Source organism: Diorhabda sublineata, chromosome 6 (genome assembly GCF_026230105.1).
Source record: "Diorhabda sublineata isolate icDioSubl1.1 chromosome 6, icDioSubl1.1, whole genome shotgun sequence".
Classification (NCBI taxonomy): domain Eukaryota; kingdom Metazoa; phylum Arthropoda; class Insecta; order Coleoptera; family Chrysomelidae; genus Diorhabda; species Diorhabda sublineata.
This window is the reverse complement of record NC_079479.1, coordinates 15535802-15563631: the sequence shown is the minus strand read 5'-3', so window position 1 is coordinate 15563631 and position 27830 is coordinate 15535802. Positions and strand designations below refer to the sequence as shown.

General features: G+C 33.3%; 1 protein-coding gene across 1 annotated transcript in view; it reads right to left on the bottom strand.

Moving 5' to 3' along the window:
• LOC130445306 (EF-hand domain-containing family member C2-like) overlaps window positions 1–17384 on the bottom strand; it is a 38468-nt gene extending 21084 nt beyond the window's left edge. The window contains exons 1-8 of the mRNA XM_056780872.1: window positions 17331–17384; window positions 15531–15707; window positions 15326–15476; window positions 14953–15254; window positions 13425–13749; window positions 6301–6574; window positions 5842–5984; window positions 2176–2372 (exon numbers count right to left, since the gene is read on the bottom strand). Of these exons, the coding sequence (XP_056636850.1) occupies window positions 2176–2372; window positions 5842–5984; window positions 6301–6574; window positions 13425–13749; window positions 14953–15254; window positions 15326–15476; window positions 15531–15707; window positions 17331–17384 (1623 nt within the window). The remainder of the gene's footprint in view (window positions 1–2175; window positions 2373–5841; window positions 5985–6300; window positions 6575–13424; window positions 13750–14952; window positions 15255–15325; window positions 15477–15530; window positions 15708–17330) is intronic.
• Window positions 17385–27830: the final 10446 nt, after the last annotated feature.

The following is a 27830-nucleotide window of genomic DNA, read 5'->3' as shown; positions in this document are numbered from 1 at the left end:
ATGTGTGTTAATACGTTTGTGTGCGCATGCGTAGTATAAAGCTTGAGAAAAGGCATAACAACAACCATGGTGATTTGTATGCGTAAATCGCGTGATAATGCAATATTATGGGACTTATCATCATGGTACTGATCTGATGATGCAGCTGGAAGGTGGCCATAGTAACTTCGTAATGAAACGACACAATTATCCTCTTCGTTTCCCCATTTTTTGTTTTTCCTTGCCTGTTTGCCACCTCGGTGGTATAAAAAAAAAGAAATTACAAACGCTTTCTGACCCCTTTGACATATTTCTACGTCCCCTTGGGAGGCGTGCCCCCCTGGTTAGAAACTCCTGCACAAGAGCAATGTGAAACGGTCATTTCTGAATGGTACATCAACATTTGTTTGCCAGAAGTGTCAAAAAAATTCAGCAGAAGACGACTCAATCTCCAACACTACAGTTCAAACAAAAAAGTTTTTGATGGGTCATCCGTCGTACAGTCATTATATGGCAACCAATGATTTCTTCTTATTTCCAGAGATCAAAAGTAAATTGCGAGATGAATGTTTTTCTACACCCGAAGAACAGGTTAATGCGTTCAAATTACATCTTTTTGAGATATATTTCTTCCAATATCAATTACAGATTATAAAAACCCTTGCCGATAATTATGTTTGATCTACCATACGCGTAGATTTAGATACCTCATTGTAGTCCTACTTGGATCTCAGAAAAAAAATCATTATCATACCTAGATAACTTGCTCTAACTGAATATTAATTATAAAACGTAAATAGACGAACAAAATGCCTGCCTGTGAGTGAGTGAGTGAGTGAGAAGCCCTTTTCTACCCCATCCATCCATTTTTTTCTGAAAAACGAAATTTCAAAGCAAAAACCATAAAGTGATTCTCCTTTATGCCTGTAAGGGTATTTGGTTTAAGCAGGGTACCAGACGTTTTTTTTTCTGGAAAACGAAATTTCAAAGCAAAAACCATAAAGGAAAAGAAATTCTCTACAAATAAAACAAAACATTTCAATTCAAAAGTATCTTTATAAATAATAATGGTAGTCAGAATCGTCCGAACTAGAGTCATCATTTGATTGAATTTTCAACACAGCTATAAAACCTCTTTATTCAGTTCTGGAGACTGATTACATTTTCGTAATTCTGATTTTATGTTTGCCCATATTAACTCTATAGGGTTAAATATGCAATGGTAAAGAGGTAATCTGAGAAGAGTATGACCCTGTTCTTTGCACAGGGTCATACATATATTTTCCCTAACTATAGACCTTTAATAACAGTAAGCAATTCTTTGTTTGTTGGGCTTTTTTACGATCGCTGACAGGAATAGGATTTTCAGACATAAATGCTAAAATTTGAGCTTTGTTAGTACTACTATTAGGTATCTTTAGGATGCACCAAGCGACGCCACTGCTTATGGCAGACTTTTTGGCAGGTATATTTTGAAGAAATTGTGTACATACGTCTTCCGACAGCTACGGCCAATATAAATGCGTTTATGTTCACGATTCGACGTTTTCATTTGTAAACAGTAGAGAAGATGAATTTTAACACACATTCATCAAGTCCACAGACGGTTTGTTAGATGTTTACCGAATTTTATATGGGGAGTAAGCATTATTTTTCATTTTTTAATTTGGTATTATTGCCGTGCGTATTTATGAAATATTGATTGATGCCCGCATAGCTGTCTTTTGCAATTGATATTGATGCCTTAATCGGAATAGAAAAAATGCTTCGAAAATTGATTCAAATGCATGCAAAAGTATTTCAATTATTTTATATTATTTTAATGGAGAATATTCTGAAAAACGAAACAGCCATATTCAATTATAAATATTTGTCAATACCAAAACCAAAGTAGTAACCCTCATAAAGAAATATGTTGATCGTCGTATGAATCTTCAGCTAGAATTTTAATGTTTCTTTTATTTTGAACAGTAACCGGTTGAAGATAAAACTCCACTTTTCTCTTTAGAAAGCTCTCGTGAAATTTTATTTCATACTTTTTGGTGATATAAAACATACCACAATAATGCTCAATCATTAGACAGTTTTTTGGGGAAGTAAGAAGCTAACTAATTCATTAATCACGAATACAATAGATTAGACACTATCACTATTTAATTCTATAGAATATCACATACATAATGATGTACATTATACCTGATTAGCGTTTAGTTCCATATATCTCAAACAATATTCATCTGCATCAACAAGAATAAATTCAAAATTATTAACGATCAATGTTGCTCCAATGAACATATGCTGAGGTGTATAACATAAGGGTGGCTTTATGTCAAAAACTTTCTGTCCAGGTAGCTTTACTTGGCTTCTACCAAGAAAACATGATGTTTTGAAACCTAAAAAAAGTTAGTTGAGAAGCCACAGCAAACACGGAAATTAAAAATTGGGCACAATAAGTAAGGCTTATGTGATTATCTAGATCTTGTTAATAATAAAAGAAAAGTTATTTTCAAAATTTTATGCTAATTGGTTAGTCTAAAGAGATTCTCATATGTCGGATTGACTATGATTAAAGATTTTTTACTTTTCCAACATTTCATTATCACCAGTAACAAATTGTATAGTCTATTTCAGAAAGGTATAGAGTAATAAAATGGGGAATTCCGTCCAGTTTGTCTCAATTTCGGTGTCGGCCATAGGTGTACGTCTTGAAATATTGTGTAGGGATTACTTAGGTAGTAGATTATACAGTTACGTTTTTCTTTTAACAGGTACCGTTTAACCATCTACTAGTGCCTCTGCCTAATTCTAACCCTATTTCAGATTGTAGTCAGTATTTGCTGTTAAGCCGTAAATAGTGTCACAGTGTTATAAGGTTAGTAATAAAATGACGACATTTACACCACCGAAAAGATGTTCCAATAATGTTTCAAATGAAAAACTTATTATTTTACAAGAAACTGTCGACCGATGTTCCCGAATGATTGAAGTTGGAAAGTCCACCGTTTTTAAATCATGAATCGTTGAAGATCTCCTTTCACCAAAATTTATCAACAAAATCCACTTCACTGTGAAATCTGTCTAAGATAATTCCGAAAAAGACGCCCTCTCATTGAATATAAGCAAATTCAACAATTCATATATTTCTTCCAAAAAAGAAAATTGAAATTTCATGTCGTTAATTACTTTCATTAGCATCAATTACAAATTTCCAGAAAATAGACTAATTTTAAGCAAGTAAAAAAATAATATGAAAATAATATGTAAATCAACCAAAATTATTACTTGTATTATCATTAAGAATTACTTTACAATGAAAGAATATGGCTACGTATCTGTTTTGTTGTCTACCTTAAATAACCCTTAGACAACAGACAACGTGATCGACCTAGTACGAGCTCATTATTTTGTTATTATTAATTTTCTCAGTTAACAATCGGTTAAGAGCCTCAAATGACACTATCATTAACTCGTTTTTGCAATACGGCCGTTCTATAATATATTATACGAGTGCTAAAATTACAATGACATAACATTCTACTTATTTTATTACCGTATGTTGTACTATTAATAGATCAACAGATTTTGAAAGAAAATAGAAAATGTATAAAATAAATATAAGTTAGGTAGATGGAGGCGTCACACTACAGATACAATAAAGCTGAAATGATATATACACAAACTTTAATAATTTAGTTTATTCGTCTTTTTTTATCAGATATTTTGAAAGTTTAAGAATAGTTGTTTTATGAAAGCATGGAAATCAGAGAGAATAAACGTTTATAAAGCGTAGATCCATCGAAACTTATAATAAGCTAATACTAGTACCGTTTTTTTCAACCTCCGATCGCTCCGTGCAGAAGCTACGCGGGCAGAAGAAATCGAGCATTCGCTGTAGACGTCTACACCCAGCCATTGTTGACATTCAGGTGTCAGTCGACGTTGTGCTACAGCCACGTAAATATGCCCGCCATTATTGATGCTTGAAGTGTGATTCGTTTTCTACAGGCTGAAGGCCATATTGCTGCAGAAATCCGTCGGAGAATGAATCGTGTGTATGGATAAAACTTCATGAGTGATGTTGTTGTGCGTAAATGGTGTAAAAAATGCATGATGGAGGGGGCCAAGGGCGCAAATCAGATGTCCTGGTTCAACCAGTTAACAGAATGGTTATTGTTACTGAACGGTTAGGCTACATTGGCGGCAACTTTCTTCGAAGATAGTATTGGAAAGCTTGTCCACAGATATGACAAATGTCTCCATCCCTTCGGTGATTACGTCGGAAAGTAACCGTAAGTTTACCAATTTTTTGGTTATACAATTATTGTTTTATATGAACTTCTCTTTTATTTATAGCCTATCGGAGGTTGAAAAAAAAACAGCCCTCGTATGTACTCCAAATTACCCCTAAAAATATTTCTCACACAGCAGTTAAATGATATTTATAAAACAATTAGGCAATAAAAGAGTAAGTTGTGTGTAATTTAGGTAATTCACCTATTCCTATATATACTTTAATAGGTTATAAGAATAGATGTATTGGCGATATAAAACTTCTTATAGATCTATTAAACAGAAAGCAGTATCAGTCTATAAACAATGCGAACAACGGTACATCGTTTATAAAACATCTAATACGTACTCCTAATGACCCTTAAACCATTAGTGACTAACTGCTACTAAAGTTGCATGAATATTCAGAATTTTCGAAAAATAAAAAATTTCCAGTTTTTAAAGAAAATTTTAATGTTGAAAGGGTGAAGGTAAAAAATGTACAGGTGGTTTAGTTCATAGTGAAAGGGAGTTGTCTTCGGTAACTCCCTTTTTGCCAGTTATCTGCTCATTTAATTATGGGAAAAGGAAAGTTATTTTGTAGCACTGGTCTTTGTGGGAATATGTGACATTTAGAACTGTTTTTGTTTCGGCATGACTTAATCATAAGCCGGTTCCATTGTGATGCTGAATTGTTAACAATGAAAAAAGGAGGTCATCCGAAAGCCTATTACGAAGACAATTTTTTCTTAGTTTCATTATTGAAAACGTTTGTCCGCACAAATAGCTTGTACCAAACATAGCCATTATTTTCTGGGAGTGGGCAACTATATTTGGGTATTGTGTCCTAGATGAGGACTTATAAAATTCCAATTTGCTGGTGTTCAGAAATAGTTGCTTCAAATGGGTAGCGCGCTCGAAGACAACCGCACTTACTCGACCTTCATTTTCGGTTTTCGCTCAAATCCCCGTCCGCGCTCGCACATGTTGTTTTATGTGCGACGTGCACTGCCATTACTGCCAATTGAAGAGAAAAAAAAAGAAAGCTGTACTTGATTTTTGTTTGATGACCGCGGGTCGTAGTTTCCCCATCCCTGGTCTATTATAATAAAATAGATCAAAGAAGCAAGTTTAAAGTTGAACAAAGCTTGTTTAGACTTGTGAATAAAGATATTTGCGAACGCACTCTATTTACTATAGGACGTTAAGAACTCATGGACCGCACTACGTTTTTGCGCTGAATTCTCTTTTTTGCAGTTTCAATATCAATGGATTTGGTGGTATTTATTCACGGAAAACATATCGACTTTTAGTATTTTGGGGTTAACCTTGATTTGTGACGTTTCTGAGTATTGATGGCAGCTTGTGCATGAGTGTGCTCTGGTATCAGCCAATTTTGTTTCTAAGTGCTGAGAAATTCCATTATTCATAGATCCTGATCTATGTTTTGATGAATAATCTAGATATTTAATTTATAATCGATTTGTAGAAATAAATGATGATGTTTTTCGAAATTTCAAGTGATTACTACATACAATCAACGCGCAACTTTATTTAATAATTATTATTAAAATTTGTTTGCTGCATAGTTACCTGAATTATTTTTGCCAATTTCATAAATAGACATGGTGTCATCCGTTAGGAAGTAACTAATTATGAAATGTCGATCACAATTTTCGGGAATCTTGGACCTCATCTTTGCTGCAAATCTTAGTATATGACTGTCCAAACCATTCCTACGAAATTGTGGCGTAACAAAGGTAAGAAGCTAATAATTCCGGACATAATAAATACTTTACATGACATAAACTTTACACAATGAGCTAAAGTCAATTTTCCAAATTTCTAGAATATATAATCAGCAATCTTCTACTGCTCTTCAGATTTCTTTGAGTTATTTTTTATGGAAGTATGATTCCTGATACTTTGACTTCCGTCACTTACAAAAATAAATGCTACATCTTTACGAAAATTTATATATATACTTACGGCTTCTGATCACAATATTCCACTATTTATACAGTTATAATTCCATAATTATTAAAGAAGTACCTGTCATACATTAGAAACTTCTTAAAATCCTTGAATGGAGCCTTTGGTTCTACCGTTATACAATTCTGAGCTGAGTCTTCATGTGTGCCGAAACCATTCCAAGGGGGTAGTTCACGCTGTTTTGGATGAGGAATGATGTTGACCAATTTTCTAGTATCCGGTATTTGCAGTGGCGTAAATTCGCTTATACCGTATTTTGCGGCATAATATTCTTTAGTAAATGAATCGCAATCAGTTAGAACAATCTGTCTTCCGTAGCAGTTGAGGACTGCACCTGATTTAAAAGATTTAATATAAATTTGGAAATAATAATTATATACTTTTTAATAAACAAAAAGAATAACTAGAGAGACATTATTCAGTTTTATTATAAAAATTCCGCGATCATAGAAACCACATTTACGAATATTTCCTGTAGGTATATCGAGAATGTATTCGATACAGAAATAAAAGTATTTGAGGCAAATATTTAAATATTAAATATATTATTCAATATGTCTCTTATTTTATGCTCCATTAACGGATTACCTAATTTCTGTCTTACATTAATGTGATTGTGAAGAATAATAAATCTACCTATTCAACTTCTACTTACTATTATATTTGTTAAGATTTATTGTAAACTGACCGTCCCCTGATGGATGTCAACGTCTCACTCAAGCGGTTCAATATGTCCCTTAGACACTTAAAGTTCCATTAACTTATCAAATTTACTTATTTTATTGATGTAACGTGACGACCATAAATATAATTTATTGTAGCTTTTGTATACAATAGATATATACAGTATTTAAGGGAGTAGAAACTTGTCTTATATAGTCTTAACATCCAACGAGAGCAGTGGTCAGATTATTGAAACCACTTTATTTATATTTTATGTTAATAAATAGTTTTTCAAAGTTGTGAATTAAGTTATTTAACTTAACAGTTCTCTAAATGCTAATATTTTCAAAATAGGTGCTACTTTAGTAATGAAAAGCTAGTACACAGTCAGCACTTACAGTTCCGGTACACCTGTCACCAAGGACGCGCACAAAGGTGTATTTTAATTAGCATCTCTAAACTGTTTTCTCAATATTTATTGAAAATGAGGAATTATAATATAAAACAAGAATCTAATAGTCAGGCAGCGAGTTATAGTTCGCTGACCCTTGGTTCTGCAATTCAACAAATATTTTATTAAACTGATGATTTGTTTCTGAATACCTCGTTAGGTTTAGATCGTTAAGTTAATTTCTACCAGTAATAACTTCTTCTTTTTCCGTCATAATTAAAATGTGATACCACAAATTGTCTGAAGGATCATTTTTACTACAAAATTTAGTAAATATACTTGAAAATTATTTACTTATCCTGAGATTTACTTATATATTAACTCCGTTGTTCATTTTTTTTTCCAACTATTGACTGTGATTTTGGCTGCCAAGATCATATCAATATGTCTAACCTCTCCCACTACCTCAAAACTTAATAACCACTTCCTCTTCTACCTCCAAAAATCAACCTAACCCGAAAAATCCAAATATTTATTCTCCACCTTTATCATATGCTGCAGCTACCTCAGCAAAATCTCCACCGCCTTCTGAGCCCTTACGAGATTAGGCCATCATTATGCCTTCTATCCCCAACACTGTACTATTAGACTACATTAAAGCAATAGGTAGCATCGTCTCCCCTCTAAAAATGTCTTTTTGTACCCAGAATATCACACGATCGCATATGCATTTATTTATCATCAACGAACTTCTGAAAACCAACCGAAGCATCCTAGTTAATTCCAATTTAATCCCTATACATCGGCTTATATCTCCAATCAAAAGAATACTCATTTTCAATGTTTGTCTATCCATTTCCCATTTCGTCATAGAGAAAGCACTGCATCACTCACCTCTCCTATATCATACGTCAAATGTGGCTCACCTGATAATGAATACGCACATGTCCTCAGCATCCGCCGAATAACTTACGTATTACCAATCAACAATGATTTCAAATTTCCATTGTCATTAGTCATGAAAGTACAACACACAGAATATTTATTTCTACCGACAAACTTGAATGCTTTCTCTGCAAACAGGCTGGGCACACTGCTGATTCATGCCCCAACACTTCCATCCCTCAAGATCCTTCTCCCAAATCAAATGATTCGGTCACTCTCACCGCCTACTCTTTTGCTGACCCTACTACCACTACTAATACTTCAGTTATTCCCGTAGTATCCTCGGAGAACACCCTTTCCCGTTTTCCCTCTCTAATTTCCTTTTCAAAAACTAGCGAAAAACTTCCTCCAGAATTTTTAACATCCAGTTCCAGAAACACTGCAAAAAAGAAAACCAAAAAATCTAAACTGAATAAAAACGATTGTCACTTCATAAGCCCTGATTCATGTTCCGTTATACATAAACTATTCGACGATTCTCCAGAATCATACGTTGATCAAAACATGCTCTTAATAGGTTAGACGTCACAAAACACAAGAAAACCTTATTGTACATAGAAGGCTTAAAGTTAAAGCTAATTTTATTGTCAAGCAAAGTACGAAATCTACTTGGCAAAGTTATACTTTATCCTTTACCCACAATACAGATCCCAGTCAAGTTTGGAAAAAAATGCACAAATCCAAGGCAAAAAAACTAATATGAAAATTCCTTCTTTATTATCTAACGATCTGCTTATCACCGACAGTCAAGAAATCTCTGACGCACTCGCACAACACTTTGAAGAAAATTTTAGCATCCATAATCCGGCATTCGATTTTCATAACTCACATATTCAAACCTCTTCCATATTCCAGCTAAATCCTCTCGATATTGCGTCTGTCAATGCCCCTTTCAATTTAATTGAACTAAAATTCGCGCAATCGTTCTTCAAAATTTCTGCTGCCGGTCCTGATGTTGTCCTCTATATATTTCTCAAAAAATTATCCGATTCGTCCCTCTTCAAGCTTCTTGATATCTATAACATTATTTAGAATACTCGCCAATTCTCTGATGCATGGCGCAACTCTACAATCATCCCAATTAAAAAAGCAGGTGAATCCACATAATCTCCTAAGTCTTTCCATCCAATCTCACTCACTTGCACTACTTGCAAACTTCTTGAAAAAATAATCAATAGATTCTAATGGTTCCTTGAAAAATACAAGTTCATTCTTGACGCACTATCGGTTTTTCGGCGTGATAGATCGACACACAACAACCTTGTTCTCTTGAAAACAAACATCTCCTCTGCATTAAATAACAATCAGGACGTCATTGCAACTATTCTCGACATTGAAGGCGCTTTTGACTCTATATCCAAAAGTGCAATACTGAATAAACTCACTCAATACAATCTACATGGTAACATATTATCATTCACACATAATTTCCTAACTGATAGAATTTCCAGGGTTTCCGCAAACGGTAAGCTTCCTCATCCACAAAATACTGGCATCCCTCAAGGTTCAGTATTAAGCTCTACTTTATTTATCCTCACAATAAATGAGCTATGTGACAACTTCCCATCTTCCGTAAAAGATGTCCAATACGCTGATGACCTAATCATTTATTGCCATGGTAAATACGACCCCTCTACATGTGAACTCCTCAAAACGCAATAAATCTACTACAAGAGAGATCCCCCTACCTAGAATGATCATTCTTCCGAAACAAATCCATGCTGATAAAATTCTCTCGAAGAACATCTATTTACTCACCTCAAATTTTCATTGATAACTCCCCTCTACCTATTGTGAATCAGTGCGATATCCTTGGTATGACTTTTGATTCTCGACTCAACTGGAATCACCATATTCATGATGTAAAAGACATTTTCCTAAAGAGGCTGAACATAATTAAAACCCTTAGCCACCTTCAATGGGGCACTAACGAAACTATACTGCTAAGAGTTTATAGAGCTCTCATACGCTCAAAGCTTGACTATGGTGGTTTTATCTATATGTCCGCTTCTAAGTCTGTACACAACACCGCTCTTCGCCTTTGCCTTGGTGCCTTTAGCTCAAACCCCGCCGATAGGGTCAATGTTGAAGCTAATGAGCCACCTCTGTCCTTAAGACGACAATCTTTTCTCCTGTCATATGCTGCTAAAGTATCTTCTAATCTTTCTAAATCCGTCCATTCGCTTCTTACCACCACGTCCGTACCTACTAGCAATTGTAAATTTAATCCCTCAATTGCTCGCACCTCTACTCCAAAATACCAACCTCTCTTTGACCTTTCCACTTTCTTTGCCTTCTTCTCCCCCTTGAATTAATAATATGCCCATAGTAGATACCTCACTTACCATTTACAGTAAACATGAATCCCCTAGCGTCCTTGAAGAGAAAGCATCCTTAGAAATTCTGTATAAAAAATCTTTCGACCTAATTCTCTATACCTCCAAAGCTGAATCCGGTGTCGGTTGCACAGTCACTACAAAACACCAACTTTCGGCATACCCTCGACGTGTAGTGTTTACACTGGTAAACCATCCAATAGTCCAAAACATTCATTAAATCTACCAAACAAAGGAGAACAGGGTTGCGACATTAGAACTAATACAGCAAAAGGTAGCAGATTATATAGAATACAATTATACCAGTTTAGGAACATTGCGTCAAGTTTTGTCAGCATGTGGTTTTAAACACAAAAAAATGCATAAACGGATGGCAATAACTGAATCGTCAATGATCGTTCGATGGCCCCAAGATTATTTGCGTCAGATAAAGACTACCGAAGTTCTAATAGACACCTAATTCATTATAACGCATTATAATATTACACGCAGCAGGAAGAAAAGACGGTTTCGTGCCAGCTGTACAGCTGATTATCATGAAGATATGACAGCAGAATTATTTGAAAAGAAGTTTAATGAATACCTTTTACCTACAATTGCACCACAGTCAGTAGTCGTTTTGAAGGACTCCTACCACTCGCGGCAAGATACCAAATAGTAGAAGTAACAAAACGCAAATTTTAGCATTTATGCCTGAAAAACAATATTCCTATTCTTGTCAGCGATCAAGAAAAAGGGCAAACAAACAAAGAATTGCTTACTGTTATTAATTTTCTAAAGTTAGAGAAAATTAATTATACTGACAAGCTGTGCAAATAACAGGGCCGTACTCTTCTCATACTACCTCCTTTCTATCGCATATTTAACCCTATAGAGTTAATAAGGGCAAACGTAAAATCAGAATTATCAAAATGTAATCATTCTCCAGAACTGAGCAAGGAGGTTATAAAAGGTGGTCCAACATAATGCACCATGTTAATTGTATCAAGTTTTTTGCCCAACTTAATTTGACATTTATTTGTTTCAGTGTTTGACAAATTCAACCATGGAGAGGTACACAATTGAGCAGCGCATTTTACGAAAATGGGCGTTCAAGTCCTCAAGCACCACATTTGATTAACTAATTGAAGGTTAATGATCTCATAAGAAATTTAGATTGGCCCAAAAGAAAAGCTGAAGATCGATACTGGAACAAGGGAATTTGCTTAAGATGAGAGTTAAAGTTACCGTGTACCATAAACGTCACAATCCATATATAGTGATTCTATTTCTAAAGGAAACGACTTAGTGTACTGTAATGACATTGAGATATTAAAAGTGGATTATGACTATGGGTCAAAGGAATGAAGACTCTTCATTGATTGCCCAAAGTCAAGTCTAAAAGCTGTAGTGCTCTATAACGGAAATAAATTTCCATCCCTACGTTTAGCTTGCGAAACTCATTTAAAAGAAACAGACATTATAAAACTAGTGTTAGAAAAAATAGAATACAGCAAACACCAATGGTTGAATGGAGCAGATTTCAAAGTTATTGATTTGATTTTAGAAGTACAAACTGGCTACACGAAATAATTTAATAAGAGTGGTACATCCGAGAGATAGATGAACATTATGTAAGAGCAATATGGTGTAAGGAATTATTCACGTTCCTGGGCAAAAAATGTAGAAAATGAACCTTTAGTTTGCCCCTAAATGATAAAAAAGAAATAGAAGCGGATGGCGTTTTTTACTTAAAACTTTTTTGGTACCTACAGATCTCCTCAATATTCTGATCTCATCCAACAAATGTTGAATGCATATTATAAATTGGGATGTAATATGTCATTGAAGATACACCACTTTCCATCTAAAGGTTTTTTGGGAAATATGGACGCTTCAAATGACGATACTCCGCACTCCGAATATAGGGTACATGTGAAACGGTCTTTTTTTAGTGTTGAAAATAAAAATGGAGTTTGATGAATACATTTTTGAAAACAATAAATTTATTTCTCACAAATATGTGACGTGACTCAAATTTATTTCGCTTTTTTTATTTTTTTTATAATTGGCAATCCGCGAGGAAAGAAATTAATTATTCTTTTGTTGCCTAGTGTTTTTAGTGGTAAAAGCGAATGCTCAAGGAAATTAGACAGAAAACAAGTTTATATAATTAAGAAAGTGATTGAAGTTATTAAAATTTGGAATGCTCATTTTGACGGTGATAAAAATTTTTCAATAACGAATGTTTTCCATACTTTCTTCTTACCCATGGGTAAACTGAAATGATCTTATTTAATTATTTTCTATAATTTAAGGGGTTTTTCCATTTAGATCTAACATGTTTCTCTAAAGTGGCATGACATACTATATTGTCATAGTTTTTATTGAATTATTTTTCCATTCATCCATGTTTTATTTTTTATTATAAGTGACAGTTATCACTTCATTGTTTAATTTTTTTGCGAATCTTCATGCTTGATAGCCTTAAGTGTCGACCAGGAATACACTCTGTTAAGGACTTAAAGTGTTGCGGAAGTTTAATTAAATGCAATTGAATTGGCGCAAACAACATTTCAACTATTGTTCATTCAACAAATTTTGAGTTTTGTTGACGAATTGCGTTAAAAAACCGAAAAATAGAATTTTTTAATAAACACAGCTCTATTAAATTTTGTGTCAGTTAATTTAAAAGAACTTATCGATAATTCGACAATTTTGTAAACGAGGTTTTTCAAATAAATACCTGAAACTAAGTTAATATTTCAAATTCATATTACGCAGCTAGTATAACTCTTCTAATTAATTTAAACATTCCGGCAGTATGTAAGAAAAGAATCAAAAGTCCATACATTACTTTAAACTCTTACCTATACTTAAGTCCCTTTCGCAATAATAATCAATTTTTTCTCTACCACAGTCAAGTGGATCTACAATGTATCGACGATTTCCTAATGCAGAACCGAGAACATTAAGTACTGTGTATGCCGAATCGTAGCCAGGTGTACTTAATTCCTTGTATAATTTTGGTAATTTCCCTCTGCGCAAAAACATGAAACTTGGTTCGCCACCAGCCTCTGATTGCAATTCTTTTATTTCTATGGTATCGTCAGCTAAGTAGTATCGAACTTCCAAATGATGCACATATCCATATAATGTTTTCTGATCATCCCAGTAACCTTGGAAATGAAGAACCTGCACAAACATAAAATCGAAAGTAATTTTGCAGTAAAAACTCATAGTATTATAATTTGATGAAAAATACACTGTTTACACCACCACCACACCAACACTTACGCAGATCTAGGCAAACTAAGAGATCCGTTACTGTCCAGTATCAAATAATAAAAATAATAAATTGATGGATGTATTTGGGAATATTGAAATTGCTAGATGTAAGAGTAGTTTATATAGGCACACAATGCCAATTCCTTACAGCCCACTCTATAGTTTAGTTGTCAAGGAATAAATATGACTATTTCCTTCGAAAAATTTAAGCCAACCAAAAAGCTGTAATATTTTATGTTTACCTAGCAACGATCAAATTTCAGCGATAATACTGGACTAGTGCAAATTATCGATAATTTGCACTAGTGCCAAATTTTCGTCTAGGATTAATAAGCATCATTTGGTTTTAATTTTATATTTTAAGAAAAGGAAAAATTATTGTTTATTTTAAATTAAATTTTTCTCAGGAAATAGTCTGCCAAAATGCCCTCTCGTGCATGTCAAATTGTCTCATAATTTCCTCGAAAATTAAATTATCGACAATTTGACATGCACTCGGGACATTAATATTGACTATTTCCTTCGAAAAATTTAAGCCAACCAAAAAGCTGTAATATTTTATGTTTACCTAGCAACGATCAAATTTCAGCGATAATACTGGACTAGTGCAAATTATCGATAATTTGCACTAGTGCCAAATTTTCGTCTAGGATTAATAAGCATCATTTGGTTTTAATTTTATATTTTAAGAAAAGGAAAAATTATTGTTTATTTTAAATTAAATTTCTCTCAGGAAATAGTCTGCCAAAATGCCCTCTCGTGCATGTCAAATTGTCTCATAATTTCCTCGAGTGCGCGAATGAGAGAATGAGAAAATTAAATTATCGACAATTTGACATGCACTCGGGACATTAATATTGAAAATTCCCGCCAAGGAGGTAAAATTTAGTATAAATTTTGAAGAATAGAATTTTGTTAGGTTCTCCTATTTTTTACGATATTGACATTAGATTTAATTTTTCTTCGGTAGAGAACAGAATGTGAAGAAGTATGGTAAAAATAAGAGTGGAAAATTCTTCAAGAACACAAAATTTTAATGAAGACATAAATAAAATGCTAGAAGTTTGAGAACAATAAGCTAGTAGATCTTAAAATGGTAGGCTTACACACCTTCTTGTCGTTAGCCAAGAATTTTCCCAATGCATCATGTGATTTTACAGGTTTCTTTGGTTGCATAGAGCCCATGTCTTGGGCTCTTATATTCATATAAGGATCAGCAGGAGTTTCAATTGGATCTGAAACACTGATTCCACATCGATTTAAAAATGTTCTAGTGAACTTATCACAATTTGTAATTTTGAATACTCTGCCGAAAAATTCGATTTCTCTGCCTATATTAAAATCGATTATATCGTAAAAGTTTTCATCCATCGGTGCGGGAAATCGAATTCTTTGTCGACTAATCAATGTACCTAGAAATTATTTATATGCTCAAATATTATAGATTGAGATTCGATGCTACTCTTGTTAAAAATAATTGTACCTTGTGTAATACCACTATTTTCAACTCGAGGCTCTACAACCTGTATCGTTCCATCTTCTAAAAATAAATAAATTTTTACTTTTCTTATCATAAACGGTGACCCCTTAACTTCTTGCAAGGTTTCTTGAAAAAATGCATCAAAACAGAGAATCTAAAAAAATGGAATATTATTCAAATGAAGTTTTAAGTGATATATTTGTTACACCTTTTTATCAAACGCTATCCAGCCGGGTATCTCCACGGTTTCGCCTCGAGGATAGATAGAAGGGTATTTATCAGATAACGGCCCAAACATATTTGGCTTAACCTTTTCTTTTAACGCTCTATTACCTTTTCCAATAAAATCAAATTTAGGGTCATTATGAAATTTTGTTCTTCCAATCTAAAAAAAAAAACATCAAATAGATAAACTTAATTTTAATTTAAGATATTTTAATTATTTTAAGATATTTTAAGATATTTAAGATATTTTAATTTCTTAAACCTTATATTAATACTTCTAAATGTTCTTGATTTTAGATCTCTTCTGCTTTAAAATTAGTTTTATTCAAGAGTTTTTGAAAGATTAATAAAAAAATTTGGATAGAAAATATTTTTCAATCAATCAATATTTCTATCAACATCACTTTGATTTTTGAATCTTATGAATTTAAAATTTTTAAGAGAATATCTACAACTCAAAGCCACCACTAATCTCAATAAATTATTTCCCAGACGATGAACACATAAGTATTCGAAAGCTCGGAAAATATATTAACATTAGTCTACTTTTATGTTTCATTGCCACGCTCCCAATAAGAAAACGCTCATAATATAGCTGGCAACGATTCCGTTACAAAGAACATGTATACGAAACCAACCTAGTCCTCAAAATATTTGAATTTCAATTCATGTCATCCTATGTCACATAAAATATAAGAGATAATAAGTTTAGCTGATAGATCTATCCAACTATCAGATCCTGAATTTAGATGCTTAGATATTCAAAAAGCTAAAACTGCATTGAAAGAAAATAATTATCCGGAAAAAATGATAAACAGATACTAAAATCAATTAAAAAACAAAACAGAAACGAAACATCAAACCATAAAACATTTTTCCTTACCATATGTACATAACTGTCCCAAAAATTATCAAATTATTTTAATAAATATGATATTAGTATAAGTCATAAAGGACATAATACATTACCTATTACCAGTTATGTGAAAACCTCTTGAAAAACTATTGATTGAGAAAATAGAACCGATCCTAAATCCATATTGGATTTAGAGAGCAACATGTCCCCATAGAACAAGTTTATCCAGTCATCAAAAAAAGTGTACCAATCCTTTGAAGATAAAGAATACTGTTCGGCGGCCTTTTTAGATATCGCTCAGAGATTCGACAAGGTCTAGCACGATAGACTACTATAAAAAATCAGGAAAAATCTACAGAACACCTTTTTCCAAATCCTAAAATCCTACCTGCAGAACAGACACTTTCAAGCCGAAATCAAAGATTACATCACCACTCTACATCCAATAATGTCAATGAACTGCACTTGGCCCGATCCTCTATCTTATGTACACAGCTCATTTAAAATACTTTTCACCTACTCCTAGCAAATCAATAATTGAAAAATTTGCATTCAGAATAGAATTGTTGATGTTGCCACGGAAAATTCAAAATAGGCGCTGTGGTATAAACACATCTCTATTTCTTGTGAGAAGGAAACAAATTCGAATAACTTTTAGTTAAGAGACAAATATTTTTCCATATCAGGAATCAGTAATAAAGAATTTCATAATCCTAAAAGGATTATGAACAAAAGTTAATGATAAAATAAACGTAAATTATCAGGATAGCTCTACAAAACCGATTTTGTAGCCATTTGAAAATATCTGAACAGAGAAGAACAGTAATTCAATTAAATTATTTGAATTACAAGATAAAGTCTACCAATTTCAATAATTTTAATTGAAAATAAATTAATGCATGAACGTTATAATTAGTTTCTACTCACATTTGGATTGAAGCTATAACCAGGTAAAAACGGTAATTCTGGACACCTGTACATTTTAAATAATATTCTTACTTTCTCACTGGCTTGAGGAACAAATCGTTCTACCAAAAAATAATAGACAAGATTCTAAACTATTTGTCAAATCAATTCACATGTTTGTTGTCATAGTTCCCGATTTATCGATAAAAATCCGCATCTGTTAACGGTAATTGACGATTTTCATTAGACAGAAAAATTACGTATAAGTTTAGAAGTGCTTAAAATTTTGGAATTGAATTACTAAACTGACTAACTGACTAAATCATTAGGTGAAAGAAATTATATCAATAATAGCGAATTAATAATATAAAGTCAAATTGATTAGCAACACTTTATTTGAAAGTTCATAACGGCTACGTTTTATTTTGAAAATGAATGAAATAAGGAGTTACAAACATTTTTTCAATTGAGTTCTATCTTGACATAAAATAAACAAAAACAGTTTTGCTGTACAATGCTATCGCACCAATATTTATTGTATTTATACATCATTTCGTTGCTAATAATTATAATTAAAACAACTTTCTTTTTGCAATTATTATTGATTATTGCGACTTTAGTGCACGCTGCTCGTTAGCAGATATTACTTATCTAGTGCTATTGTCTTAAACTAATTATTTGTATGCTTAGGCCACGAAATACCTTTTTAACTTACCGAAAGAACAGTCATCGCCGAGGCCGCAAGGTAATCTTGAGGTCGTTAAAACGTTTCGCGGCCATGACAGACACACTATTTTTCGTGCAATCGTTAAAATTATTAAAGTAGATAATTATAAATAAATATATTATTGCTCTAAAATCAACAACAGTTCAATTTAATAATTAATGATATCTTTCAAAATATACAAAATATGTTGACAGTCTTGACTAAATCCAAAATGATATTTCAGTAGTTTCCTGTCCTCCTGTACTCAAAAGCGTTGTAAATTTGACGCTTTCCGTTTTAATACCCGAAAAATCTAAAAGGCGGTACGAAAAATGTTACAGGGAGTTTAAAGATTGGTGTGACAAACAAAATGTTAAGACGACGTCTGAAAACATTTTATTGGCTTATTTGATACAGATCTCAAATGTTGTCAAAAGTTCAACGTTATTGAGCATTTATTCCATGCTGAAATGCATGCCGAACAAACAAGACAATATCGCCATTAAGCAGTTTAAAAAAAAAAGAAAAGCAGTAGGTTATCGAGCAAAAAAGTTTTTACTCTTGAGCAAATTGATACATTCCCGAAATAAGCTGTTGATGATGGGAATATCTGGTGCCTTGCGACGAGATGATTTAGTAAAAATGATCATTGAAGATATTCAGGAAGAGAATGTTGTATTAGTAGTAGCCGTTTCTGATACGAAGACGGATAAGAAGCATGTTTTCATTGTTACTAATATTGATTTCATGAAAATTTATCGTAAATATGCAGCTCTTCGACCACAGCACAAGTTGTTAGAGTGCATACCATTGGGAAAATGCCTAGTATGATTGCCAAGTATCATACATACATACACGGGTCACTGCTTCGGAGAAGTTCTGCCACGCCGCTTGCGAATACTGAGGCTGATATGTCAATTCTTAAACGTCACGGTGGATGGAAGTCCACGACAGTAGCGGAAGGATATGTAGAAGACTCTATCGATAATAAGGAGCAAATTTCCAACTCATTTCTGGCTATATGGTATCTAGTTTGATTATAGGCAATAACCATTAATTAGAAACACTAGATGTAGTTGATTCAACTTCTGGAGTAAATAAAATTAATAATACAAACTGTACAATTAATGTTAGTATTTATCTTAAATAATATAAGTACATACTAATGTATTTGTTGGATTCAATAAAAAATAATCCTTGTCTTGGTAGTATTTTAGAAATGTCAAATTTGGAAGTGACGTTTGGTTTCGCGGCCGGTGCTATCGGTAACGGTCACTAAATTAAATTTCGCGGACTGTGCTAGAACGCGAAATACTGACTTCGCGTGCAATTGCACGAATACAACATTGTTAACAAGATAGAGGTATTGTTCTGATGAAATGAGAAGTAATTAAAAACTGGTTTTACTTAGTTCTCCTTCGCAAGTTTGGCTCTTATACTTGAAGTGGGAGTATTATTTAAATATAACTGCTTCTAAAGCAGAAAATTGAAGGTTTAAATAAATATTTTTTTTTTTCAAAACATACATAAACTCGCTTCAACTACTAAGAGTTATTAGCAGGGGAGACATACAACATAGTAGTATAATTTGTGTCTTTAAGATAACACGGCACTTGGTTTCCGGAAGAAAAGAGAATTAATTTCAAATTTTTTCCTAGCTTGTAGCGTCTTCTGTGTTCTTCATTTTGAGGACATTCGATTAGTAGATGCTTCACTGTGAGTCTGGTTTGACATAATGACGCCGTTTCTTTTGTTAGAAGATATTGATGTGATATGCGGGTATGTCCTATTTTTAAACGATTAAGGATTACTTGGTCTCTTCTTTTTTTGGGTAGTGGCAGTTTGGTTGATATAATTTGTCGCTGTCACTTAAATCTGTAGTTGAAATGTTGGTAGTAAATAATCTAATCTAAAGTCTTGTGATATTATTTTTTAAGGTTTTATTTTGTATGTTTTTATAGATAAAATTGAGAATTTCGAGTAATTCAGATGGTTCGTTTGAATAATTTGGTGCGATTATTTCACGATTTTCAGCATTTTTGTAGAAAATCGGAGATATTAAAATTTAAAACGCAAAATGGTCTTCGGTTTTCAATCTGATCTTTGATTTTCTTTAGTAAGGTGGACAGATCTTCACTAGTTGATTTATATATTTTTTCTTTCTTTTTGATTTGAGTATCTCAGTAGGTTGAGCGAAAGTGATGGGAGGGCTATCTAAACACTCAGGTGATGTTGAAATTTATCTTTTTGTAGTGATGGGGGTATTGGCTTGAATTTAATGTATTCCGTGTTAATGAGAGCTTGCTAAATTTGACGACATTTGACGAGGTCGTTGTTGTGGCTGTTCGAGGTATGGTAGGAACTCTTGGGGATATTTTTGATGATTGAGGCTGAATATTCTCTGTTGTTGTCTCTGGTGTGGCTTCTGTTATGTTATGCAATTAATTAAATTTGAAAATTGAAGCTACCTCCGTCCCTAATGAAAGAAGCAGCCTTTTAGAGAAACATAGCAGACAATTCAGAAGTGCACAACTTAAATTATAGTGAAAAGTCCGGTACACGAGAATATTGGTGCAATTGAGTTTTTAGAATATAAGAGATAATGATGAGTGGGTCCTTATATTTTAAGTTCTGATTTAGATTGGCTTAAAAATTATGGATGGCTGATTAGAAACAACTACATTAAGTATCTAGAATGATAAATTACTCAATCAGTAGTAGTCAATAAGTAGGGTGTTGAACCAGAGAATTATAATTTATGTATAAAATAAAAGTGTTACAGTCCACTGAAGTATATAAAGTTTTCTCTCAATCAATTAAAATGTACCCCTACATATTTTGGTCCTTAGGACCGAATTGTGGTTACTCTTCAAACATAAAAATCCCATTGAAGAAGTGCATCAATTAAAAAGTGTGGTTGAAGAAGATACATAAAGGCGGGAGCTCATCTCCATCATTAGCAGAGACGAGAAGAAGGTCAAGACAAGACTAAAAGTGAGTCCGTTCCTTTCATTAATCATATTCTTTATTCCTTATTTCATTCAAGTCATTAGTTTAAGTACTTCATTTGAATAATTATGGAAAGTAAACTTCGGGATTTGTAAATTAAGAAAAGTAATTTGAAAGGTAGATATACAAAATTAAAAAATTATTTCGATAAAATAGAAAAAACCGATATCACTAAACCCATTCCTAAAAGATGGAGTTATTCGTATTGGCGGTATATTAAGCAAGGCAAAACAACCCTTTGATAAAAAATTTCCTATTATTCTACCCAAATCTCATGTTTTGACTGATATTATCTTAACTCATCTTCATAGCCGGTCTCTTCATTGTGGAACACAATAATTATTATACAGTCAGAGAAAAATATTGGCCTATTTCCTCTAGAAATGCCTGTAAAAAAATTACTAGAAAATGTGTAGTTTGCACAAAAGCCCAACCTAAAGGTTTACAATATCTGATGGGCGATCTTCCGGTTGTTAGAATAAATGTTTATTCTCCATTTTTAAAGGTTGGGGTAGATTTCGGGGGACCTTTTTCTACTAGAAGATTGAAAAACACGATTTTCTAAGTTCATTAAAGGTTATTTATGTTTGTTCGTATGTATTAATACAAAAGCCTCACACTTAGATGTTATTACTGAACTTAGCTCGTGCGCGTTTCTAGCTGTACTCAAAAGGTTCATTGGAAGGAGAGGAACTCCAGGAAATTTATTTTCGGACAATGGCTCGAATTTTATAGGTGCCAATAAAGAAATTTCAGCAATGTATACTTTTTAAAAAAATAATCATGCTACTATATCAAACGAATTAGCCTCAAAACAAATCAAATGCATTTTATTCCAGCCAGAGGGCCAAATTTCGGAGGATTCTGGGAATCGGGCATAAAAATTGTAAAATCTCACTTAAAAAGTGTAGTTGGGGAAAATCATTATACGTATGAAGATTTTGTTAACCCTGATTATTCAAATAGAAGGAATCCTTAACTCCCGTCCTCTCGCTCCTTTAACCGAAGACCCCAATGATTTATTGCCGTTAATCCCAGGATATTTCCTAATCTGAAGAAGTTTTAATTCTCTGCCTGAGTCACTGTCACAAGAAGCACCCGGTGACCGCCTAGATCGATTTAAGAAACTTCAATTTATAATTCAATATTTTTGGAAAAAGGTGGCAGAAGGAATATCTATGTCATCTTCAAGCTCACGCGATACCCAGATCTATTAAAAGTAGGATCCTTGGTCCTAGTACAGGGCGACAATAACACATTCGTATCTAACTTGAAACTGGCTCTTATTACTCAGCTTCATTCAGGGCACGATGGTATTGTCCGAGTCGTGGATTTGAAGACCCAGACTGGTGAAATTCGAAGTCTCGTTACCAAGATTTGTGTGCTACCGGTAAAAAGTGACAGTAAAAAATGACTAACATAAAAAATTCCATTGGTGATTTTCAATTAAGCACTAATTCATTTTCAAATTGTTTTTAAAATATTTACTGTTTGTTGTGTATAATTTTATTTTATATAATTTTAGTATTGAAAGGACTGCATTCTTTCAAGGTCTGCGGTATGTTGATGTACATAAAACATTGTTTGTAAAAGCGGCAACAGCGCTTAAAAATAAAAGGCAATTTACCACAAATAATCAACGAAGTAGGGTTTTGTACCAGAGAATTATATTTTATGTTTAAAATAAAAGTGTTACAGTCCACTGAAATACATAAGTTTTCTCTTAATCAATTGTACCCCTACACTCACTAGTCACCAAATAAAAGTTTTTATAATTTTTTCTATTCTCAACTCCAAATCTATTAAATAATTCCACAATACTGAAAAACGCGATGTTCCCACCTCGCCACAGTTTCACATAATATAATCAAGGTCGAAACAGTTATGTCGTCTTTTAGGCGCCGTCAAATGGTCAAACGAAGGGGATCAGGATTCAGAGATAGTTATGAAAAAATAAAGAGATTAATGTATTTTTTATATATATTTTTGATTTATCTAACCATGTTTAGAGACGCATCGCATAGCACTTTAAAAATTTTCGTACGCTGTTCGTTCAGTTCCAAATTTTTAATAACAGTTCCAAATATGCGGCTCACATCGATGTATTTATCATTGGCTACGAATTCTTTTCAGTTATCGATCTTTTGTTGAGACTGAGTTAATTTAGAGTTGTAACATAATCTTAATCAACTTTTTATTTACCTAACAACACACAAATTACAAAAATATGTTGATTAATGAGTAGTAAAAGACGTAAACCATCTCCCTCAAGTAGTTCGCAGTAAAATGGGATTGTTGCCAAAGTGCCCCAAATTACACGGTCTCAAATGCGAGAGCAGTCTCCATATATAATGTCATACTCTAAATTTAGCAATTACTCCATTAATTAATTATCAAAAGTAGAGTCGGTATCCCAGAAAGTTCTTCAGTAAATTCCCAATGGTCTTTCGAGAGACACCGAAGCTATTGGTAGAAGCCTAGATTCCTCTCTCATCGATCTTCCCAGAGAACATCGAGGGAGTCAGAAGAGAAAGAGAGGTTGCTAGAAACATGTCTAAGAGGCTAGCAAAGTCACCATGTATCTTGATCGGGGACTATAGTTAATTCATTGATAAGTTGGGTTAGTCCGTGACTGTTGGCAAAATCTTCAGCTTCTCGCCTCTTATCGTCAGTTCTGTTGGAAAAATTCAACTAGTTGACGTGATGTACATTGAAGTTACTAGCGATAACAATATCTGCGTTTGGATGGTTGATTTCAGGTAATCGATTTTATCGGCAAAGTTCGAAAATAACTGTCTGTAGCAGGTATCATGAGGAGGTCTGTATAGGAAGCAAAATAATTTTGTTGTTCTTCGAGCGAAGACAGTGAGTCCATAATTATACCTGGATTCGTATCCAGGATATACATGGTGAACTTTGGATGTTGTTCGACTGCAGATGTTAATGAACAGCATTTAAATTCATGTTAAAACCACAGATATCTACTTAGAAATTTGTTTTGCCTGATAGATCGTCCAGTCAAATTAGTTTTTTGTGTTATGACAACTGAGGTTGAGATTAGTATGGTTCAAACAGATTTCATTTTTACATTCGATATGTGACCTCTTTATTGATATAATCATGGTCAATGTCAAATTATATTTTGATAAAGACCAAAATTAGATAGAAAGGTCGGAAGTGTTTTCTGTTGGAAACAGCAAAATAGAATTGATTTAAATTCTATGTTGTCAAATACTCGTCGGTTGGCCGACGAGAAATACTTTTTCTTATGTAAAATTAGTAAAATAAGTCTGTTATTTTCACATCAATCAAACTTGAAAACACGAGTTCACTTCGAATCAAAATAGTTCTAGTTCTAGTTTTTACCTGTTATTACAAACTGATTTTTTATAGAAAGTGACCTAAAATCAAGATAAATATAGATGAACGAATAGAAAAATCTGAGAAGTAAAAACTTAAAAAAAATTCCCATATGCAAGTATGGAAGTAGGAAACAATAAATTGAATGGTAGAGAGAAGCCTAAAGTATGGTTAATTCATGGCAACAAAGCGTATTAGTCTTAAAAATTTGTGCATTTTCTATATTGGAAACATAAGTCACTATAAGAATCATAAAAGAATTCTAAACATTGTTTGATATTTCCTTCTATTTATTTCCTTTTATCCCACCATCATACGTGAACGCAATAGCTAATTCTTTTTTTATTGTGTTTGTTATTGTCAGAAGAAGGTTCTTATGAAAAAATTGCGAGAAAAATTAGAAAATTCAAGAATACTTAACTTCAAATTTGAAGAAATGTTCCCCTTTCAAATGAGCAACGAAAATTACCTACAATGCTAATGAAAGTACTGATTGATGAAACTAGCGGATTTTTTTCTTAATGCGACTGGGAAAACATTTTTATTCTCATTTTAGTAAAGATTCGATAGCAAAATGGTGTCGCACTCAAGATGGCGTTGAACATGCAAATAAATGAAACACCAACTTGCAACCTTTCGAGAAATTCTGCTATGACCAGTGTTGCAGCGGTGCAAATTATTAGATTGGGAAGATTGCACGATGGCACACATAAATGTTTGAAAGCATTAGAACGCACGTTACAAGATTGACGAAAGAATCAAAACCGGTTTGGTGGTGCATTGATTTTATTGGCAGGTGCTTTCCGCCAAACCCTACTAATAATACCACGATCATCGGCTAACCGAAGAACTTAACTCATATTTAAAAGTCATCAATTTTATGGAAAGCCTTTGAAACACCGAAATTAAATATGAACGTGTGAATCGATTTGCAGAACGACCAATCTGGAGAAGTTTTTTCCAAACAATTATACTATACATTGGTAATAACAAAATATCTGTTGACTGTCTGGATATATCATTTTTCCTACCAGTTTTTGCCACTTTACTGAAACTAACACCGAATCATCGAATAGGGTTTCCCAAACATTGCTCCAAATTACAAAGATTATGTATGAATGGGCGGAAGATTTATATTGGCTGCAAAAATCGTTGATGTCAACGAAATGAATTTTCACGTTCAAAATAAAATGGGTGGCGAATTAATGACAAACCAAGATGATGTCTTAACTATCCAACGGAGTTTCTAAATTCGCTGTAATTGCCTGGATTACCATGTCATAAACTGCGATTAAAAATCGGATCGGATCAATCATTATATTGCGGAAAATAAACCAGCCACGTCTTTGTAATGGCACCTGATTTGCGACGACGAAATTAATGAGCTACGCCACAATTTAGAAAGGGAAGTACAAAGGCGAATGTTTATCATTTATCACTCCTCTGTTCTTTTGTTATAGTTTTTTGTTGATCCTAGCTTCGTTTGTTAACTTCCTCTATCCTTTTCTATTTTTGCATTTGGCTTTTCAGTATACTATTTCTATCTATCTATTATTATATTACTTTTTGTATTATACCATTCTTATTTTCTATTCCTTTAAGTTTTAGGGTAGTGGTTGATGTTTTATCTCTTTATAAAAATTTATTTATCTATATTCGTTTTATATCGTTCTTGTTATTTCTTTTCCTATGTCTTATTCAGCCATTTACTCTTTTTTCATTTTTCATGCTTATTCGCCTCTGATAATCTCTTCTGTTTTGTTCTTCTTTTTTATTATTTCATTTTTGCCATGTATTTTGGTTTCCTGGCTTCTTCATATTCTTCGTCGTAGTCAGTCAGTGTTTGTATTTTTGCATGTTTTCATTATTAATACTTCTGTTCTGCAGTTTTTACTATATTTTCAAATTCTTTCGGTCCCCATCATTTTCTCCACTATCTTATTTTTCGTTATTCCTTTCGTTAGGGCTGTAGTCATTAAATATTAATCGGTCGTATTTGATATATGCTGTGTAAACTTCATCTCTTATCTGTTCAATTGAGGTAGTAGGTATATTCTCCTTTGTTGTATCTCTTTGAAGTAATCTTTTAATCTCTTTTAATTTTCTAGCTTCCTCGAGGAATTCCCTTCTTTTTCTCGCGTCTTCCAATTCAATCAATAGGTTTTTTTTTGTTTTCTCCTATGACTTATCTTTCAATTCTATGTGCCTGCTTCATATTATTATCTGGTTCTATGTTAATATCAATTATTTTCAATATTTGTTTATCTTGTTATTTTTGGTTTGCTGTGTCTCCTTTTCTGATTCCTCTATTCTGTATATTGCATTATTTTTTTTATCTTGTCTTGTGCAGTGAGTTTTTCTTCGTATTGCCTAATTTTTTTATATTTATATCAATTCGAAATTAAATATTCATCGTATGGTGGCAGTTTGCTCCAAGAGGAATGACTTTGCCGGAGCAGGCTTCTCCGGAGGTCACCCCAAAATAAACAAATATCTGTCGCTTCGAGAACACGACACCGTAAGCCAAGATATTCACTGTGATGGAATGCGGAAGCGCGATACTCAATCGACGCCACAGGAATACAATGATGGAATGCAAGAGAGTCCTGCAGAATCTGATGAGTGATAGCTGCTAAATCCAGCTAGTTTGTGCCCGGTCACTTGGGAAACAAAGCCAATAATGAAGTGGAATCACTCCCCAGACTAGGGTCGGCGAACCCACCGATGGGTCCAGAACTGACTCGAGCGCGGTTTAAACAACTAGGCAAAACTCACAACTTGCTTAATGACATCAAAGAGTTCAATCCGAAGCGCCTGATTGGCTTCTCAAAGGACATTGGCCTCTGATAACTGACAACAGCTCCCTGGCCGCTCACAACTTTGAACTATGAACAATTAACTAACACAAGAAACTGATTTTAAAGAAATAAAAAGACAGTTATAGAATGAAATAATACATTCTATGGAACAATGAAATTTGACAAGTTTATTTATTTAGTGTATAGAATATAAAGCATGTTATTGATAAAACAACTGCATTACATTGTTATTACGATTTTATGTTTTCACTTAATATAAGTGATGATACGTTTTCAAGAGATAATACTCCTTACCGCACTGCAGGCTTTAGTTGCATGTGCCTAGCAACGTAGCGCGTTCACTACCTTTCTTGGTTCAACGGTGGCTCCTAATTTTTCATAAAATTCATATTTAGCTTCAAAATATCGTTTACCAGTGAGCACTCATAGCTATGGATTAGAACAAACTATGATCTTATGCACAAAAAATTTTGATAATTACTTCTAATTATATAATATAATTGAGAAAGAAAACTACTGGAACGAAAATTTTATTTTCAAAAATCTTTGCATACGCTCTCTTTGTAAATTTAATTCTGATATCAGCGACGACCTTAGTTGTCTGAATTTAAAAATAATGGATTCATT